Below are 20,567 nucleotides of genomic sequence, written 5' to 3'. Positions count from 1 at the left end.
GTAATGCTAGAGTGGGGAATATGCCGAGCCATGAGGTTACAGATTGTGGTTGAGTACAATTCTTCTGCTGCTGATAGTCCATAGCGCCTCATGGATGCCCAGTTTTGCATTGCTAGATCTTTTCAAAATCTATCCCGTTTAGCACAGTGATAGTGCCACACAACACGATGGAGGGTATCCTCAATGTGAAAGCGGGACTTCATCTCCACAGGACTGTGCAGTGGTCACTCCGACCAATACGGTCATGAACAGATGCATCTGCAGCAGACAGATTGGTGAGGACGAGGTCAAGTATGTTTTTCCTTCCCTCTTGTTGGTTCCCTCACCACCTGCCGCATACCCAGTCTAACAGCTATGTCCTTTAGGACTTGGCCAGCTTGGTCAGTAGTAGGGCTACCGAGCCACTCTTGGCGATGGACATTGAAGTCCCCCACCTAGTGTACATTCTGCGCCCTTACCATCCTCAGTGCTTCCTCCAAATGGTGATCAACATGGAGGAGTACTGATTCATCAGCTGAGGGGGGGCAGTAGGTGGTAATCAACAGGAGGTTTCCTTGCCCATGTTTGACCTGGTGCGATGAGGCTTCATGGGGTCCAGAGTTGATGTTGAGGACTCCCAGGGCAACTCCCTCCCAACTGTATACCAGTGTTTTGCCACCTCTGTTGGGTCTGTCCTGCCGGTGGGACAGGACATACCCAGGGATGGTGATGGCAATGTCTGGGACAATGTCTGTAAGGTATGATTCCGTGCTATGTCAGGCTGTTGCTTGACTAGCCTGTGGGACAGCTCTCCCAACTTTGGAACAAGCCCCCATATGTTAGTAAAGAGGACTTTTCAGGGTCGACAAGGCTGGGTTTGCCATTGTAATTTCCGGTGCTTAGGTTGATGCCGGGTGATCCGTCAGGTTTCATTCTGTTTTATTGACTTCGTAACGGTTAGATACAACTGAGTGGCTTGCCAGGCTATTTCAGAGGGCAGTTAAGAGTCAACCACATTGCTGTGGGTCTGGAGTCACATGTAGGCCAGACCAGGTAAGGACAGTAGATTTCCTTCCCTAAAGGACATTAGTAAACCAGATGGGTTTTTACAACAATCGACAATGGTTTCATGCCCATCATTAGATTAGCTTTTTTAAAATTCCAGATCTCTTAATTGAATTCAAATTCCACCTTCTGCTGTGGTGGGATTTGAACCCATGTCCCCAGAGAAATACCCTGGTTCTCTGGGTTACTAGTCCAGTGACAATACGACTACGCCACCGCCTCCCCAGGAGTCTGTTGGGATTTGGGCAAACTTTGCTTTGTAGAGAGTTAAGAGTTTTTGAGGGGCAAAATGTGTTTTACATTAAATGTTAAGCAGTTTATTAGAAACAACTTTCAGTAATAGAGATGTAGAAGTTGAATCTGAAATCAGAGGAGGTAATGAGGCGAAGCACGTCCAGAAATCTTACAGGACCGAGGGTGGAGGTGCCAAAGTGAAGGGGTGGTAGCTGCTGGTTCGACTTTGGGTAACTTGGCTCTATAATTGAAAAGTAACTTGGTGAATGGAATGTTCCAGCCCGGAGACAGTGTTCTATACCAATAGCAGTTTGTTGTGGACTTAATGGGTTACTTGAGGTACTGTTTCTCCAGACTCAGGAGATGATCTCAGCAGGCAGTGATATTGTTTTCTGTGAAAACTTTCACTGTGGTTCAAACTTGAAAGAAAAAAATCAATTAAGAAAAATGTTGAACTGTTCTGTACAGAATGAGGAAATGACACTTTATATTTCTTGTACGATTCTACATTTCAATAAGAAATTTGAAGAAAGCATGGAGGGAAATGTCATAGTAAAAAGGAAACATTGTGAAGTGAAATTGGACAGTGGTGGAGACACAAAACAGGTGGTATCTCATTGGCTGCCTGATACATGTCCATTAACTTCAACAGAATTGAATATTGGACATGTCGTCTAACAGGCAGCTAAAGCCATTCTCGCCGTTTTGTGATCCTGCCCGTGTCCAATTTCACTCCCCAATTTTTTAAAAATCGGTTCTTGTTTGAATTAAGAAAACACAAAGATTAAAATGCACCCAACATCAGGAAGTTTGGAGCAAGATATGAGATTTTCCTTTACCTCATTCCCTGATCCTGGAAGGAAGTTTCTAACAGTGATGGTTCGCCCTGGAGCAGGGAATGGAGCTTCTATTATGCTTCTCATGAATGGCTGAACAAGGGCAGGGGAAATCACTCGCCGCTTCTCCACCTCATCCAGGATCTGCAATACGACAGCAAAGAGAAACAGATTAGTCTTCATCTTATTGAGAAAAAAGAAAGCCAGACTGGACTGAACAGGAATGACATAAATTAAGAAGAGGCACAAAAAGCTGTGACATTCTGTCAAACATCCCATGATTGTAGCACCTCTTAAATTTATTGCTTTGAAATCCAAGGCCTCGGAGATAAGGGTATTTAATATTTCTGTTCTAATATTTAGTTTCTGGTGAAAGTAAGTTATGTAAACACATTACTGCAAATGACAGACAGGCGCAGATAGTCTGAGTTACTCAAGGCAGCTGTAAAAGGTTATAAACAATTACACCATAACAGACTAAATATAGTTTGAAGTGTATCTGCTCTATTGTGACTGTAGAAAGAAGCTCACTCAGATGCTACTGAGTTCACATTTAGACTTGTATGGCAGAAAAGACAGCAAGGATTGAGCAGGGTGAAAGAGGACACAATGGGTTAATTTGCATCAGACACATACAGATTGGGTTGAGTGTTACCAATTGGATTGACTATCCAGTCAACATTGAGGTAATAAGTGCAAAGCTGCAATGAGCAATGGATCGTTGGAATGATCACAATGGGCACTGGCGGTTAGGTTGGAATGTGCACAGGTCACCAGTTTGGTGTGTACTCTGTCTTTAATGAAACTGACTGTAATGGCTGCCAGCAGCCAGAGTACCGCATGGTAGAGGTCACATGACTACAGCAAGCCAGGAGGCACATTGGTACCGTAATGCATATCTATCCCAAACATCCCCCTTTTCATACAAAAAACCCCCCAAAAATTTGCATGCATCATCATTTACACTGCGAGTTCCCCAAGTTACCCACTATACACACTACTGTTCTCATGCATTAGTAGTTCATCATTCTTGTCAGTCTCTGCACATGCATGGCACACAGTCATTAAATCGTGCTGGTGTTTTAATGGTGCGTGTGCACTTTGTCGTTGGTTGTTCATCTGGTTGATTTTCCTTCTCCGGCGAGTGTCGTTCCCTAGTCACTTGTTGTCGTAGTAACTGTTGTTGTTCCATTTCCGTTGTTGGGGTGCTGTGAATTTCTGGGGCTGATGATTATTCTGTGGTCTGTGCAGTTGGTGAGTTCTCATCTTCCTGATTGGCCGTCTACCGTGAAGGAACATCTTCTCCAGTTTTGTGTGCGTGCCTGCGGTTGTGACAGTATCTCTGATCCTTCACTGCCACCGCATATGAGCAAGGTGACAACTGCTCTACGTAGGTCTCAAGCTGCAATTTGGGCTGACTCATGTTGAGCACTTTGAAGGTTTGTACCCTGACTAGCTCTCCAATGCTCAATTTTGGCAATGGCTCGGCAGTTCTGTCAAAATGAAATTTGGCTTTCTGCCATTTCACCTTTATTTTGTCTGCCTGCTTTGCGGAATCTGAGCGTTCCTTTCCCATAGCCTCCACCTCGAGCGCCTGAGCATACAATTGCCAGATCTTTCTCTTCCTCGCTGCCTGTAGGACTTGCATCACCTTGCAGCTGGCAAAGGTGTTCTCGTTCCAGCGCCAGCACCCGCTCCTGTAGGCCATCTCCGGGTTTTCTCGTTTTGCAAGTTGAGGGTTATTAGTCCAAGCTTCAGACTTGCTTCGGCTGAGATGAGTGGCTTTTGCTTGCCATCTATGATCTGGAACTCCAGATCTTTGTTCTTGTCATTGCAATGGGCTCTCAGAGTAATGTGTCCTTTTGGCACTAGTATGGTGCCATCATAAAGTCTCAACCTTACTTTTGAGGGCTTCATTTTTGGATTGCCATGTTGAGCCACTTTGCACAGGTCTGTGAAGGTCATGATGTTGCATGATGCACCGGTGTCTATCTGGCACTTTATGTTGACTTGATATTCTCCTTCTGCAGTCATCATTCCAACAGTCACAAACCATTTGTCACCGATCAAGCTGTCTGAACCAACCTGTTGTATGTTGTACAGGGATTAGTCAGACTCTTCGGCTGATATCTCTCCAGTGGCCACCTGTGCCTACTCGCTGTGCTTCCTTCTAGCCAAACACTTGGTGCAAAATGAGTCAGCTTCTTGCAGTGAGAACACTGCTTGCCCATGCAGGACATGCCTTCTTTTCCTGTGCGTGATGTCTTCTGCAGTATTTGTATCCTGCCCTTTGTCTGTGATCTTTCTGCTCTTTTGGCCTGGAACGTCTATCAGCATAATGCAACGTCTGGTCTGTTCTGCCATGAATATGCTGTAGCTGCTGATTTACAACCTCAGCGCTTCTGCACATGTCGATCATTTTCCTGAGAGTCGTTTCTCCTCTCTCAGTAGATGTGCGCTCACTGCGGGATCTCTTGTGCCTAATAAGATCCTGTCATTAATTAGATCATCTTTCAGTTGCGCAAATTCGCAGGATTCTGCGAGCTGTTTTAATGCAATCATATATTGATCAATGGACTCTTTTTCACTTTGGGCCCTAATATTGAACACTTACCGTTCATAAGTTACATTCAAAGGTGTTCAAAGCGTGCCTTCAAGGCTTTCAAAATTTCTGCTATCCAGATTTTTTTTGTTCTCAGAGAGATTTAGGGTGGAATATACTTTGTAACAGTCTCTCCCCAACAGTGATAAAAGTGTAGGTACTTGCATCCGCTCTGGTTTGTTAATTAAATCTGTCACAATTTCGTAATTTTGTCATAGCGAGCGGAAGAACTGCCAGTTGTGCTTCATATCACCTTTCATTTCGACCAGCGCAGGCAGAGGAAAATTTGCAGCCATTGTCTTACTCTGTGCTTTCATCTGTTTCTTTGTTCCATTTCTGTGGCCTCCTGTGGCTTTTCGCAGTCTGACCATTCCTGTGGCCTTTGTTCCGTAGCTGTGTTTTGCAACAGCTCTTCACTCAGATCTCATCTCCACTCTGACACCATGTTACAAGCTCAAAGGACACCAGTCTGGTGTGTACTCTGTTTAATGAAACTGACTGTAATGGCTGCCTGCAGTCAGAGTACCTCATGGTAGAGGTCACATGACTACGGCAAGCCAGGAGACACATTGGTACAGTTTTGCATTTCTATCCCAAATAGTTCTTGTATTGTTAAGCCTTTTCATTTCATAAATAAATAGGAAATACACATCAAGACAGGCAGAGAAGGCTTCTGATCAATACACAAACATAACAAACATAGACCTCACTGTCTCTAGTGTCATGAAGCAGACACACTAGCGAGAGGGACCCACTGTGTTCACTCAAGCTCAGCAAAAGGGTTTATAGGCAACCAAGAACAATCAATCTTGGATTGATGTTGAGGTAAGTACTTTGAATTTCTCAAGTACATTTTAAGCATTAGTGAGAGAAAGAGCATCAAAAATCCTTTCACAAAGTTTCCAATGGAATTCTGTGCTTCTTTTGCGCTGATTTTCAGATGAGTGGGGAGCGGAACACCCAGGCACCAAAGTCCGAGTCTAAAAGGGTGGGGAATTGACAAGATGTTGATCCAGTTTCTCAATCTATGGGGATCATTAATTTCACCTAGCCAGTTCCTGACTAAAATTGCTCTGTGACCGTACCTTAGAGAAGAGGTTGAAACAACCCAGCCGGCTGACGATACAGTAAACCTCAGGCAAACGTTTCCCCTTCCCAGTGGGCTAAAAGGAAGAAAAGATGAAACTTTTAGCATGCTAGAAACTGTCTCATTGCCAGTGCAGAAGGGCTTGGATTTAAAATCTTGATTTTTAATAAGGTTTTAAAGGTAGCCCTACCAGCAGGCGCCGGCAATACCCAAATCGTCTGCTCCCATCTTCTCCAGTCAGGACAAAAGAAAAGGTTTCACTGTTAGAGTGGAAAACAACGAAGGTAGGAAGATTTGTTAGAATACTCGGAGCTATTACAAACCATAGCCCTGGAAAAAAACTCAAGCAAGGTGAAAAGGGGTGGGGAGCTTTGGAACAAGTACTGCAACTGGTGTGAAAGAGCACTGGGATTTTAATGGACTCCAACATATATGGCATCCACATGGAAATGGAAAAAAACAACACAATGTGGATTTGTACACGTGTATTTCAATATAACATTCATTGTTCAAAGTTTCATTTCCAGTAGAGAAATCAGGTAAAATGTCTCACTTAACACACACTGCATTGCTGCACAATCTTCACTATAAAATATCCTCACTGCAGCATGCCCACTATATAGAACATAGAACAGTACAGCACAGTACAGGCCCTTCGGCCCACGATGTTGTGCCGAACCTTTAACCTACTCTAAGATCAAACTAACTACCTACCCTTCATTCTACTATCATCCATGTACCTATCCAGGAGTCGCTTAAATGTCCCGAATGTATCTGCTTCTACTACCACCGCTGGCAGCGCATTCCACGCACCCACCACTCTCTGTGTAAAGAACCTACCTCTGACATCTCCCCGAAACCTTCCTCCAATCACCCTAAAATTATGCCCCCTGGTGATAGCCCTTTCCACCCTGGGAAAAAGTATCTGGCTATCCACTCTATCTATGCCTCTCATCATCTTGTACCCCTCTATCAAGTCACCTCTCATCCTCCTTCTCTCCAATGAGAAAAGCCCGAGCTCCCTCAATCTTTCTTCGTAAGACATGCCCTCCAGTCCAGGCAGCATCCTGGTAAATCTCCTCTGCACCCTCTCTAAAGCTTCCACATCCTTCCTATAATGAGGCGACCAGAACTGAACACAATATTCCAAGTGTGGTCGAACCAGGGCTTTATAGAGCTGCAGCATAACCTCGCGGCTCTTAAACTCAATCCCCCTGTTAATGAAAGCCAACACACCATACGCCTTCTTAACAACCCTATCAACTTGGGTGGCAACTTTGAGCGATCTATGGACATGGACCCCAAGATCCCTCTGTTCCTCCACACTAACAAGAATCCTGTCTCTAAGTCTGTATTCTGCATTCAAATTCGACCTTCCAAAATGAATCACTTCACACTTCTCCAGGTTGAACTCCATCTGCCACTTCTCAGCCCAGCTCTGCATCCTGTCAATGTCCCATTGCAACCTACAACAGCCTTCCACACCATCCACAACTCCAGCAACCTTCGTGTCATCGGCAAACTTGCTAACCCAGCCTTCCACTTCCTCATCCAAGTCATTTATAAAAATCACAAAGAGCAGAGGTCCCAGAACAGATCCCTGCGGAACACCACTGGTCACCGAGCTCCAGGCTGAATACTTTCCATCTACTACCACCCTCTGTCTTCTATGGGCCAGCCAATTTTGTATCCAGACAGCCAACTTTCCCTGTATCCCATGCCTCCTCACTTTCTGAATGAACTTACCATGGGGAACCTTATCAAACGCCTTGCTAAAATCCATATACACCACATCCACTGCTCTTCTTTCATCAATGTGCTTTGTCACATCTTCAAAGAATTCAATAAGGCTTGTGAGGCATGACCTACCCCTCACAAAGCCATGCTGACTGTCTCTAATCAAACCATGCCTTTCCAAATGATCATAAATCCTGTCTCTCAGAATCCTCTCCAATAATTTGCCCACTACCGACGTAAGACTGACTGGTCTATAATTCCCAGGGTTATCCCTGTTCCCTTTCTTGAACAAGGGAATAACATTTGCCACCCTCCAATCATCCGGTACTACTCCAGTGGACAGTGAGGATGCAAAGATCATCGCCAAAGGCGCAGCAATCTCTTCCCTCGCTTCCCGTAATATCCTTGGGTATATCCAGTCTGGCCCCGGGGACTTATCTGTCCTCATGTCTTTCAAAATTTCCAGCACATCCTCCCTCTTAACCTCAACCTGTTTGAGCATATCAGCCTGTTCCACGCTGTCCTCACAAACGACCAGGTCCCTCTCACTAATGAATACTGAAGCAAGATATCCATTTAGGACCTCCCCTACCTCCTCCGACTCCAGGCACAAGTTCCCTCCACAATCCCTGATCGGCCCTACCCTCACTCTGGCCATCCTCTTGTTCCTCACATAAGTGTAGAACGCCTTGGGATTTTCCTTAATCCTACCCGCCAAGACTTTTTCATGTCCCCTTCTAGCTCTCCTAAGTCCATTCTTCAGTTCCTTCCTGGCTACCTTGTAATTCTCTGGAGCCCTGTCTGATCCTTGCTTCCTCAACCTTAAGTAAGCTTCCTTCTTCCTCTTGACTAGCTGTTCCACATCTCTTGTCATCCAAGGTTCCTTCACTCTACCATCCCTTCCTTGCCTCATCGGGACAAATCTATCCAGCAGTCGCAGCAACTGCTCCCTAAACAACCTCCACATTTCTGTCGTGCATTTCCCTGAGAACATCTGTTCCCAGTTTATGCTCCCCAGTTCCTGCCTAATAGCATTGTAATTCCCCCTCCCCCAATTAAATATTTTCCCATCCCGTCTGCTCCTGTCCCTCTCCAAGACTATAGTAAAGGTCAGGGAGTTGTGATCACTATCACCGAAACGTTCTCCCACCGAGAGATCTGCCACCTGGCCTGGTTCGTTGCCAAGCACCAAGTCCAACATAGCCTCCCATCTAGTCAGCCCATCTACATATTGAGTCAGGAAACCTTCCTGGACACACCTGACAAAAACTGCCCCATCCAAACTATTTGCACTAAGGAGGTTCCAATCAATATTAGGGAAGTTGAAGTCACCCATGACAACAACCCTGTTACTTCTGCATCTTTCCAAAATATGCCTCCCAATCTGTTCCTCCGTGTCTCTGTTGCTATTTGGGGGTCTATAGAAAACTCCCAATAAAGTGACTGCTCCTTTCCTGTTTCTGACTTCCACCCATACTGACTCAGTAGACAAACCCTCCTCGACGACCTCCCTTTCTGCAGCTGTGATACTATCCTTGATTAGCAATGCTACTCCCCCATCTCTTTTACCTCCCTCCCTATTCCTTTTGAAACATCTAAACCCCGGAACATCCAACATCCATTCCTGCCCCTGTGATATCCACGTCTCCATAATGGCCACAACATCGTAGCTCCAAGTACTGATCCATGCTCTAAGTTCATCACCCTTATTCCTGACACTTCTTGCGTTAAAATAGACACACTTCAACACATCATACTGGCTGCAACTTTGTCGTGTCAATTGTCTAACCTTCCTCACAGACTCTCTGCACTCGGTATCTGCCTGTTCAACAGCTACCCCATCCACTGATCTGTAGCTCCGGTTCCCATCCCCCTGCCAAACTAGTTTAAACCCTCCCAAAGAGCTCTAGCAAACCTCCCGCCGATAAGACACCTTTACTGCATCATCATCATCTAGAACACACCCTCACCATAAAAATACATGTATCCTGCTCTCCCATTCTTTACTGTAATATGTTCTACAGATAAAAATATTTACTCTAGGCTTTGTGTGGAGGATCATTGGTACTTCATTGGTCACATGAAGCCATATGTCAGCCAAGTGGGCTAGAAATAAGCCAAGTGTCAGCCTTGGCTCAGTGGTAGCAATCCCACCTCTTGAGTCAGAGGTCATGGGTTCAAGCAGTCCTCTAGAGACTTGAGCACATCATCTAAGCTAACACTTCAGTGTAGTATTGAGGGAGTGCTGCACCATCGGGGTGCTGCCTTTCAGATGAAACACTAAATTGAGACCTTTCTTGCTCTCAGATGGATGTAAAAGATCACATGGCACTGTTTAAAGAGGCACAAGGGAGTCTCCTGCAGTCTGCACAACATTTATCCTTCAACCAACACTATTGAAACAGATTGTATAGTCATTGTTATTTTTGAGAACTTGCTGTGTGCAAATTGGTTGCAGTGTGTGCCTATGTTACAACAGTGACTACTTCAAAAGTACTTTATTGGCTGTGAAGTGCTTTGGGATGTTCTGAGGACATGAAAGGTGCCAGTTCTTGTCTTAGCAAACACAAAGAGCCAATGGCCCATTCATTTAGACCAAATTATTTATTTCTCCATAGTGCCAAGCATTGTTTGAGTGATCTATACAGGTCAAAGAGGAACAAACAGATGAAAATTTTGTAAAAATAAATCACTTTACAACCATGGAGAAACTCATTAAACTCGATGCAGATGAACATTCAACCTTTACCAGGCATCCCTCCTCCATCCCCCACCCTCATCTCCACCATTCAGTAATTGAGACAAGGAACGATTGAACATAATCTATTAAAATATATACCTGGCAAATTCAGAAACAGGAGCCCAGTCTCTGGCATCAGGGAAGCAGAACTGCGGGATGACTTTTAACTGGTCTTCCGTTTCCCGCATGAACTTGAATGGTTTATTCAGCTGAACCACAGGGAAAAGATCATATTACACACCATGCTATATTCAGACCCTTCACACTATACACCATGATGCATGCACACACTGCTTAATATCATATTTCAAATAGATATGTTTACACACATGTATACACTGCACTCGAGTTTCACGTTCCATATCATGCGTCATGTTCTGTACTTCATCTCTCACTATAAAATACCTTCACTCCTAACCCTGGGGAATATTATATTGCCTTTTGGGAAACACGATCAATAATCACATCTCCAGTACCACAAAATTACTGATCAATCAGAAGTGAAATCAATAAAATCGCACCAGAAAATATAGCCATAAATTTTCAAGTTTACCACAACATAAAGTCAGAGGTAAACATTTGCTGACACAGCTTTCAAGTCTCCACGAAGTACTTTCTGTTCAAAGTGCACCATCGGCATCTATGTTAGAGACATGTAATTATAAGAATCTTTGCTGTTCTATAAAATAGTTTGTCATGGCATTTTAGATTTCCTTGCCTCTAAAGCCACTCCAGTGAAGTCACTGATACAGATCAGCTGCCTGTGCCTTTCACTTTAATGGAAACCATTACTAATGATCAGTCTAGGAGCCAGTCTAGAGATGCCCAGCTCTGGGATAACATGGTGCTGGAAAAACACACAGCAATCCCAATAGGTAATCTGTTCTTATAATGTCAGGTGGTTCCAGATCAGTTCCCAGACTGATGCAAAATTAAAGCTCTCTAAAATAAACGGTGCCATCCAGGGTTGCGTTCTTAATAGATCAGGAGGGAAGGAAGTCTGAAATGATGGATGTCTACTGCAGAAGAAAATTCAGTTAATGAATAGTTTTACAGTTATATATTTTAAGAGACAATGGGAGTACTTGAAACTAATGAAACTTTCTCTCATTTTCCTTCCTTTTTAATGTGTGGGTGTGTTGAGTCAATGAAGACCCTCCCCCACCTTCCGTCATTGCATCGGAAATTCCAGGATTTTTTTTTTTTAAAGCTGTAAACTGTTCAACATCCACGCCCATTGGAGCAGAGGGAGATAGGGTCTCCTCTTTCTCTGGAATTGAGCATCTTCTTACCTTCAGGGGGAACTGTTGTGTGACCTCGGGAACATACACATTGCTTCCTTTCTTCATGTGGAGAGCAACTACCACAAAGAACTCAAATAATTGCCACTCCTGGAACTCGATGAGATCTCTCTCCAAAGTCCGATAGCGACCCTTTTGTTTCAGCATGGACTTGACCAACACAAGACGCTGGCTGTGAGCTACAGGTGGGGGGGGGGGAGAAAGAGATGGAAATTAATTTCATTGAATTGGATGATTTATTAATTAATAGTCTTAATAATTGAAATGAAATGTCAGTCATTATTAAAAAGACTGCATTTTATTATCTTGTTCAAACTCAACTGCAGCATCTATTCACAGGTGCAAACCCACTACCGAAAGATGAAGGGGTTTGACCTGCACCATTTACTGACCTTGGCCAAATCATCCTTCTTTACATTACCTAGCTTTATCAAACTCATAAGAACAGATTTTCCTGTACGCCCCATCTACCCTGGAACTGACTGGAAGCTGCACACCCAAAGTTCACTGATCCTTATTCAGGCCCAGGAGCACCAGGATTTCTTGTGCCAGATCATTATCAACCAGTGATAGACCTGCCCCCCACCCCGGCAGGGGATTATGCTGGTGGAAGAGGTGGGAAATCAAAGCAAATTTCTCAGGACTGCAGCTGTAGGTTAGGCATCCAAGATCAGGTTCTTCTGAATAGTGCTGGAGATTAGCAGCCTGAAGATCCCAATCCTGATCCACACCAAGTCCTGCTTACTCGTGGAATGTGCTTGAGCCTTCCAGATAACATTTAGTGCCGATAAATGTAGATTTATGCCCAAGAGTAGAGTCATGCAAGGCTCCAAATTAAAGTCTGTAAAGAGGGAAAGAGACCTAGATATTATAGTGCATGAGTCTCTAAAAGGTTCACAATTAGTGCCACAAAGCTACAGTTAAAGCCAGGAGAGTATTAGGATGCATTGCTAGGATGAGGCAATACAAAATAAAAAGCACTGTAATGTCCTTGTAAACGATTGTGTTAGGCCTCGTATTGATCACGACGTCCAGTTTTGGTGGATGATATATAGGCCGCTAGAATGATACCTCGTTTAGCCGTCCTTAGTTATCATGATAAACTCAGAGAACTAGGTCCTTTTACTCTCTAAAACCAAATGCTTTGAGGAGATATATATAACATATATAGAATATATTAGGGAGAACTGGGGACATGGACAGCATCAAAGAGATTTACTAGAATTGAACCAGGGATGAGGGACTTCAGTTATGTCGAGACTGGAGAAGCTAGGTTTGTTCACCTTAATGCAAAGAAGGTTATGAGGAGATTTGATAGAGACAGTAAATAAGGAAAAAGCATTTCCAATAGCTGTAGTGTTGGGAACCCGAGCAGATAGATTTAAGGTGACTGACAAAAGAACCGGAGGTGACATGAGGAAACATTTAAAAAAAAATTTTTTTTTGTTATAATCTGGAATGCACTGCCTGAAAAGGGTGATCGAAGCAGATTTAGTAACTTTGAAAAGTGAATTGAATAAATACTTGGAGGGGAAAAATACAGGGTAATGGGGAAAGAGCAGGGAATAGGACTAACTGGATGGCTCTACCAAAGGGCTGGCCCAGGCGCGATGGACCAAATGACCTGCTTCTGTGCTGTAGCATTCTATGATTCCATAAGTATTTTACCCAAGCATAGAACTGGACTAGATGTCAGGTGGTTTTTATTTTTGTACATGGTCATTGACTTCTGGGTCAAGTTGCCAAATCATGCAGTGAATGCGGATAGCCGGCAAAGATTCTAAAGGTAAGTGGGATGTTAGATGATGTACTTTGTAGTTATAGTGTTATCTTTTGGAACTCATTTTGATCGCCTTTGGAGGGGCTGTCAAAAAGTGATTTCCCAGAATTATTTTCTTCCCTGAATTGGCCTAGGGTTTTTTTGTTTTTTTTCTCTCTTCTAGAAGATTACATGGCTGCTGGTGGGTGGGAGCAGTAAGAGTTGTGATGCTTACTCACAACATGACTGTGTGGAACAGGTTTGATGGACCAGCTGGTTTTATACTGTTCATCAATTTTGTATGTTTGTATGAACTACAACATTTCAAATTTAATATCATTTTCAAAGCTCATCGTTCTTGACTGGCTTCTTAAGCAGCCGGTCTCTTTGACCCATCATTGGCAGCCGTGCCTTCAGCTACCTAGGCCCCATGCTCTGGAATTGCCTCCCTAAACCGCTCTGCTTCCACCACCCTCTCTTCTCTTAAGGCCATCCTTCAATCCACTTTGACTAAAAACTTTTTGTCACCCCTCCTAATATCTCCTTCATTAGCTTGACATTCATTTTCATGAATGTATCCATATGAAGCACTTTAGGACATTTAGGACAAGAAAACGAACATCATGGGACAGGACGTCAGAAATGCCCCATCCATAAATATCGGCGACCACACTCTGGAAGTGGTTCAAGAGTTCACCTACCTAGGCTCAACTATCACCAGTAACCTGTCTCTCGATGCAGAAATCAACAAGCGCATGGGAAAGGCTTCCACTGCTATGTCCAGACTGGCCAAGAGAGTGTGGGAAAATGGTGCACTGACACAGAACACAAAAGTCCAAGTGTATCAAGCCTGTGTCCTCAGTACCTTGCTCTACGGCAACGAGGCCTGGACAATGTACCTCAGCCAAGAGCGACGTCTCAATTCATTCCATCTTCGCTGCCTCCGGAGAATCCTTGGCATCAGGTGGCAGGACCGTATCTCCAACACAGAAGTCCTCAAGGCGGCCAACATCCCCAGCATAGACACCCTACTAAGCCAGCAGCGCCTGAGATGCCTTGGCCATGTGAGCCGCATGGAAGATGGCAGGATCCCAAGGACACATTGTACAGCGTGCTTGTCACTGGTATCAGACCCACCGGCCGTCCATGTCTCTGCTTTAAAGATGTCTGCAAACGCGACATGAAGTCCTGTGACATTGATCACAAGTCGTGGGAGTCAGTTGCCAGCGATCGCCAGAGCTGGCGGGCAACCATAAAGGCGGGGCTAAAGTGTGGCGAGTCGAAGAGACTTAGCAGTTGGCAGGAAAAAAGACAGAAGCGCAAGGGGAGAGCCAACTGTGTAACAGCCCTGACAACCAATTTTATCTGCAGCACCTGTGGAAGAGTCTGTCACTCTGGAATTGGCCTTTATAGCCACTCCAGGCACTGCTTCACAAACCACTGACCACCTCCAGGCGCTTACCCATTGTCTCTCGAGACAAGGAGGCCAAAGAAGAAGAAGGGCGGCACAGTGGCTAGCACTGCAGCCTCACAGCTCCAGGGAACCGGGTTCGATTCTGGGTACTGCCTTTGTGGAGTTTGCAAGTTCTCCCTGTGACCGCGTGGGTTTTCGCCGGGTGCTCCGGTTTCCTCCCACAGCCAAAGACTTGCAGGTGATAGGTAAATTGGCCATTGTAAATTGCCCCTAGTGGAGGTAGGTGGTAGGGAATATGGGATTACTGTAGCGTTAGTATAAATGGGTGGCTGTTGGTCAGCACAGACTCGGTGGGCCGAAGGGCCTGTTTCAGTGCTGTATCTCTAAATAAAATAAATAAAAATAAAGAAGATTACATCAAAGGAGCTAGATAAATGAAAGATGTTGCTGATTAAACTTACACATCTGGCAAGGGCTTTAACTGAAAAATGTTACTGACCTTTGAATTTTCAGTCCATCCCCTGGGACCTGTGCGGGTACTCTGCAGTCTGCGGGGTCCACAGACACCCTGTTTATCTGGGCACTCCAGTGCTGGAGCACTCAGCCAGTGTTTCTGAAGCAAAAGGAGGCAGATGTCCAGAACACCCCTACCCCCCTCATTAGCATTGATGCAATGGGTTTTTATCTTCTACTGGCCTAGAACAAAAGTGGTCAGAGATCTAGTAAAATGTGTATTTGCCCCTCTTTTCTGACCTTTACACCTATGTGCAAAGGTAAAATAAATTTACCCCTGTTGTCACCTCCAACTGGGGCTTTCAGTGTACATTTTTTTAAAATAAGCTACATTGCTGCTTGACACCCACTCTATTACCCAAGCAAGAGGTTGTACAGGAAGACAGAAAATATACTTAATAGAATAGATTACTATTAATCATCCATTTGTACAGGAACTTGCTTACCTTTAAGTTTCTCTTCAGTCTCACTGTCAGTTTCACTGTTTTCATCTGTAACTGAAGCAGCATAACAAGTCTTGTTAAAGAATGCCTACTGGCACTCTGCTAATTTGTAAGGAAGGCAATGTAGCAAGATTACAAATTTCAAGTCTACAGTAGATATTTTCTCAGGTTCAGCAGCACCAGCTTCTCCCATAAGCACATCCTACATCCCTTACACTTGGGGTGGAGGGGGGGGGGGGGGTGGTGGGTGTGCAGGGGTGGTGGTTGTAAGAATGAAACCCTTTGTTATATGAACTGGATGCTGTAATCTTGAGTGCTTCTCCAATCTTCTGAAAGGTGGCCTGATAAACATTTACGTGAGTTGAGGCCAAGAATAAAATCAACAGATTTAGTTTGTAAATTATATATGAACATGGTGGCGATTTTGGTTATTTCATAATGCTCCTTGTAAAAAGGAAAACAACAAAATATGCCTCAATGGTGCCATTAGTGGGCTAGATATAACTTTCCTGGTCAGTAGTTCCTTTGAACCTGACTAGCACTATGATAAGAAGGATATTCTTGGAAATCAACTCCTGCTGAGTTCCAATGTAGGAGAAATTCTAACACTTAATGTGTGGTGTCTAAATGTCCATCATTGTCTCAAGCTGAAGTGTAATGCAGGTGTCACCACTTCACAAAATGGTTCCTCTAGCTCTAATCTACAACCCCCACCAATTCACCATCATGTGGTTTTAAATTTAACTTGTCAGCATTTTAATATAAATTCTTCAGTGGTAAAGTAGTTGGAAATTCCAATAAGTAACAAGATTCCCTCTAACACAAGCATGCGCATACACTGCATATATTTTACAGCTAAGTAATATTTCCATTCATCAAGTTTAAAATTATTTTTGTGGGCACTAAATTGGTCTATTATTAGGTCTATCCCCAACAATAAATGCTATTTAGTAATAATGTGTAGAATTGTTTATTACAAATTATGCGCAAACAGTACCTCTTCCTGTGCTGGCTTCAGAAGACTGAGTGATCCTCTTCACTTTCTTTTTGCCCCTCCTTGCCTCGTAGATTGCATTAATTTTCAACACCACCTGCGTTAGACAATAGTGAGGACCGCTATCAATGAAGATCTAAGGTTAAGTGATTAACATTGCTACACATCAATTGCTGCTCTGTATTCAAGGGGATTACAGGAGATTTCATTTGAGCTTAGTTCATGTTACTGCACAGAGGTGGCTGTGGCTAATTTTGGAAGATATTCTATGAACCCTGTCAAGGATGACTACCCTATCCCAATCTCTGCTGAGTTACATGCAATTGGTTTTTTTTACTAATATTTTTTGTCACTGACTGCAGCAGACAAATTCAGATGATTAACTCTGGCACTCAAACTAATTTTAAAAAAGCATCTCCTGTGGGCAGAAACATACTTTAGGAATCTTTTTTCTTCTCTTTAATAATTGAGAGTCTCCTGCCAGGCTCAATGTATCATCTGGACTGCTGGGGGTTGATGGCGGGCTGGCTTTTGGCGGTGAACCTATCCCATCTTTATTGATTTTTCTCAGATCCAGCAGTTTGAAACTCCTCCTCTCTGAGGAGTGTCGAAAGAGGGAGGGAGTCTTCAATGGAAGCTGTGAAGACAGAGTAGATCTCCAGATTAACCTTCACAAATACAGCAGAATGAATAGAGCTGACCAGATTACTACTGACCAGCATTACAGCAGAAATACATGATGCCTAGAATTCATGGCTCTAGACCATTCTGATCAAATCCTGCCAAAAAGGAATTGAAGAACAATGTCTAGGTAGTTCTAGATCTTAAGCTGTAGTTTAACATATTCAAATCTTTACCAGTCTCATTCTGCTGAGCTTATCTGAAGTGTTGTACATGAATTTAGTTCTAATGTTAAAGCATCCCAATTAAAGGGTTCCGGTTCAGTGAGAGCATTGGACTCACAAAGGGTCTCCAGCTCTAGTTATAAAGCACTGAATTTCTATGCAAAAGGCCAAAATTCAAATACCAGTCTTGAATGTCAATGCAGCTTGATTCATATTACTGGCCAGTTTTCATCTGGTGCCCTTTGGTCTGCTGAATGAAATACTTCGTTATTACAGAACACTCTTCTTTGGCAGATGCACAGGAAAAGCAGACCACTCCCATCCGTCTGCAAAAACCCAACACCCATCAAGTCAACTATGTAGTGGAACTGACAGAATGAAAATTAGGCAGCTTCTACAACGAATGGACAATCCATTCTGCCAGATCACTGCCCAGGTGGTAAAGATGAAAATCTACCCCATTCACATTACCTTTGTAGGAGTCTCTGGCCTAATCTCTGATGGAGACCCTGGTTTTGGGGTGGACCCAGCTGATGAAGGATGAACTTGGACACACCGCTTTCCCCGGGACTGCCTGTCAGCAGACTCGATATCTTCATACGGGTTTTCCTTGGGAACGTCTGCAATATCAATAGAAATAATACCAGTAAATATATGAGTCATTTACCTGTCTCATAAATCCTCAGAAACTTGATCATTCTTGCCCTTCGACCTATCATCCTGTGACCTTACATTCAAGCGTTCCAAAGCTTTAATGGTCATTGTTAACTTGCAAATTATCTCGCGCTTTGGTAATCATGTATTAAGCCAGAATTTTCAAAGTGATTTTTGACATGACTCTTCCACTGATGATCATCTTGCCTATGTTACATATCATTGGAACTCTGTTCAATACTTTGATGAAGAACCTCCAAAGCCTTTGACAAAGAATCCCACATCTAAAAAACATCTTGCATAACCAACATCTGATTCCCTTCAAAGCAATGTGCTGAGCTACGTAGTTTCCTCACAAACCATTTTATCTGTGCCATAGTTGGAGATTAAACCAGTAACGCAGGTGGTCACTAGAAGTCTGTCCCCTGTCATCCTTATTCCTTCATAATAGTGAGCTCCTCCATCCATCATCGAATCCTTCCTGTTCTTTTACTGATTATTCCACTCTACATTCACCAACAACAAGCAACTTACAGTTTAGTCAAATGGTTGACTGAACAAACCTTGATCTCTTCCAAGTCCTTTGATACAACAAATTAAATCTTGTTTTTCAAGTCTTACATTAACAGCTACCACCTCTTTTCTTTGTTGTTTTCCAAACCCTGCAGATGGTAGTGTAGTGGTAATGTCACTGAACTAGTAATCCATAGGCCTAGGCTAATACCCTGGGGACACAGTTCAAATCCCACCACAGCAGCTGGCGGAATTTAAATTCAATTAATTAATAAAAATCTGGAATTGAAAGCTAGTCTCAGTAATGGTGCCATGAAACTATTGTTGATTGTCACTAATATCTTTCAGGTAAGGAAACCTGCTGTCGTTACCTGGTCTGGCCTACATGCGACTCCAGACCCACAGCAATTACAGCAGAAATACATGATACCTAGACTCTTAACTGCCCTCTGAAATGGCCTAGTAAGCCACTCAGTTGTCAAGGGCAAATCAGGGATGGGCAACAAATGCTGGCTTTGCCAACCATCACCGCATCTCATGAAAGAATATAAAAGAAAAGTCAACTTCCTAGGCTTCACACTCACCTCTAACCTCAAATGGAACACGTCCATTTTCTCCACTGATAAATTTACCTTCAATGGGCACAGTTTAACTCTTTCCTGCCAACTATTTATTTTTCCCCTGAACAACACTTAGCTCCCTATAAAAACCCAAGACCAAGACATGAACACAGCCTATTGCTGTGAAGGCTCTTTTAACACTTATCCCTCACTCAAAGTACTAGAAATAAAACTGACAATCTGATAGACAATCCCTCTCTGACCTCTAACCTCAGCTCTTTCCCACTCTTTCTGTTGCAACCTTTTTTGTCTTTTTATATTTTGTCAATTGTACTTATGGTCACTATGCAGTAACCTTCTCTTCTGTTCCTTCAAAGCTTCAACTGTGCCTTTCTGCATGCACTTCCTCCCCCCGGTGTTGAAATTAAGATTCACTACACACTCCAAATTTAACTTATTTGTTGTAGAAATCCTCATCTTTCTGAGTATCTCCTTCTTCATACATTTAACGTTCAAACTTTGCATCACTTAATCACTACTGCTTGAGATTCTTCATTTTCTCTTCTGTTGTGTACCCAATTCATCCAGATCTCTTTGTATTTGGTTTGCCTGTATTATTTGAAATGCTGTCCATTTGGGTATCATCTGAAATCTTAGAAATCATTGCTTTTGTTCCTGGCTCCAATTACTTCTATACACTGAAAAGCAACAGTCCAGCATTGATCCTGTAGCACTCTGCTAATTACCCTAGCAGGTCAAGGCAGCTCCAAACTACCTTTTGCATTCTCTGCTTCAGACAATGTTCAATCTGCCCGAGACATTTGCCTCCTTCCTACCTTGTGAACTAATTGCTTGTGTGGTACAGTATTGGAAGCCATGCTTAAATTTAATTACAACACATCTACAGGATTTACATTGTCAATATGTCTTTCATTAAAACTCCCATCTTATAAATCCATGTTAACTCCCTCCTACCATGCTATAACAATTTAGAAGTTGTACTGTCCCCTCTTTCAGAACGCAGTCTAATCCTATATTCATTGCAGATGGCCTGTAGTTTCCTGGCTCTATGCCCCTTTCTATATATTGATATTAAGTTTGCTTCTGTTCCTAATGAATGTCCGAAGTACGGCAACAAAGTGATTGATTTTTCTGGTGGTTTGAGTCCCTTTAAATTTCTCCACCTAGTAGTGACTGTGTGGTGGTAATATCACTGAGCTAGTAATCCAGAAGCCCTGGCTAATGCCCTGGGGACACAGGTTCAAATCCCACCACGGCAGCTGGTGGAATT

The 20,567-nt window shown here is 43.4% G+C and overlaps 1 protein-coding gene across 5 annotated transcripts in view; it reads right to left on the bottom strand.

Moving 5' to 3' along the window:
* si:dkey-82f1.1 (DENN domain-containing protein 2A) overlaps nucleotides 1-20,567 on the bottom strand; it is a 148,697-nt gene that overhangs the window by 32,198 nt on the left and 95,932 nt on the right. For 4 of the 5 annotated variants that reach the window (XM_068050732.1, XM_068050730.1, XM_068050729.1 and 1 more), the window contains exons 5-13: nucleotides 18,021-18,169; nucleotides 17,141-17,341; nucleotides 16,708-16,801; nucleotides 15,714-15,764; nucleotides 11,573-11,760; nucleotides 10,380-10,489; nucleotides 5,994-6,063; nucleotides 5,802-5,879; nucleotides 2,118-2,258 (exon numbers count right to left, since the gene is read on the bottom strand). In XM_068050732.1, the coding sequence (XP_067906833.1) occupies nucleotides 2,118-2,258; nucleotides 5,802-5,879; nucleotides 5,994-6,063; nucleotides 10,380-10,489; nucleotides 11,573-11,760; nucleotides 15,714-15,764; nucleotides 16,708-16,801; nucleotides 17,141-17,341; nucleotides 18,021-18,169 (1,082 nt within the window). The remainder of the gene's footprint in view (nucleotides 1-2,117; nucleotides 2,259-5,801; nucleotides 5,880-5,993; nucleotides 6,064-10,379; nucleotides 10,490-11,572; nucleotides 11,761-15,713; nucleotides 15,765-16,707; nucleotides 16,802-17,140; nucleotides 17,342-18,020; nucleotides 18,170-20,567) is intronic. The other variant, XM_068050734.1, reaches the window with a different exon arrangement.

Source organism: Heterodontus francisci, chromosome 18 (assembly GCF_036365525.1).
Source record: "Heterodontus francisci isolate sHetFra1 chromosome 18, sHetFra1.hap1, whole genome shotgun sequence".
NCBI lineage: Eukaryota > Metazoa > Chordata > Chondrichthyes > Heterodontiformes > Heterodontidae > Heterodontus > Heterodontus francisci.
This window is presented reverse-complemented; position numbering and strand designations above follow the sequence as displayed.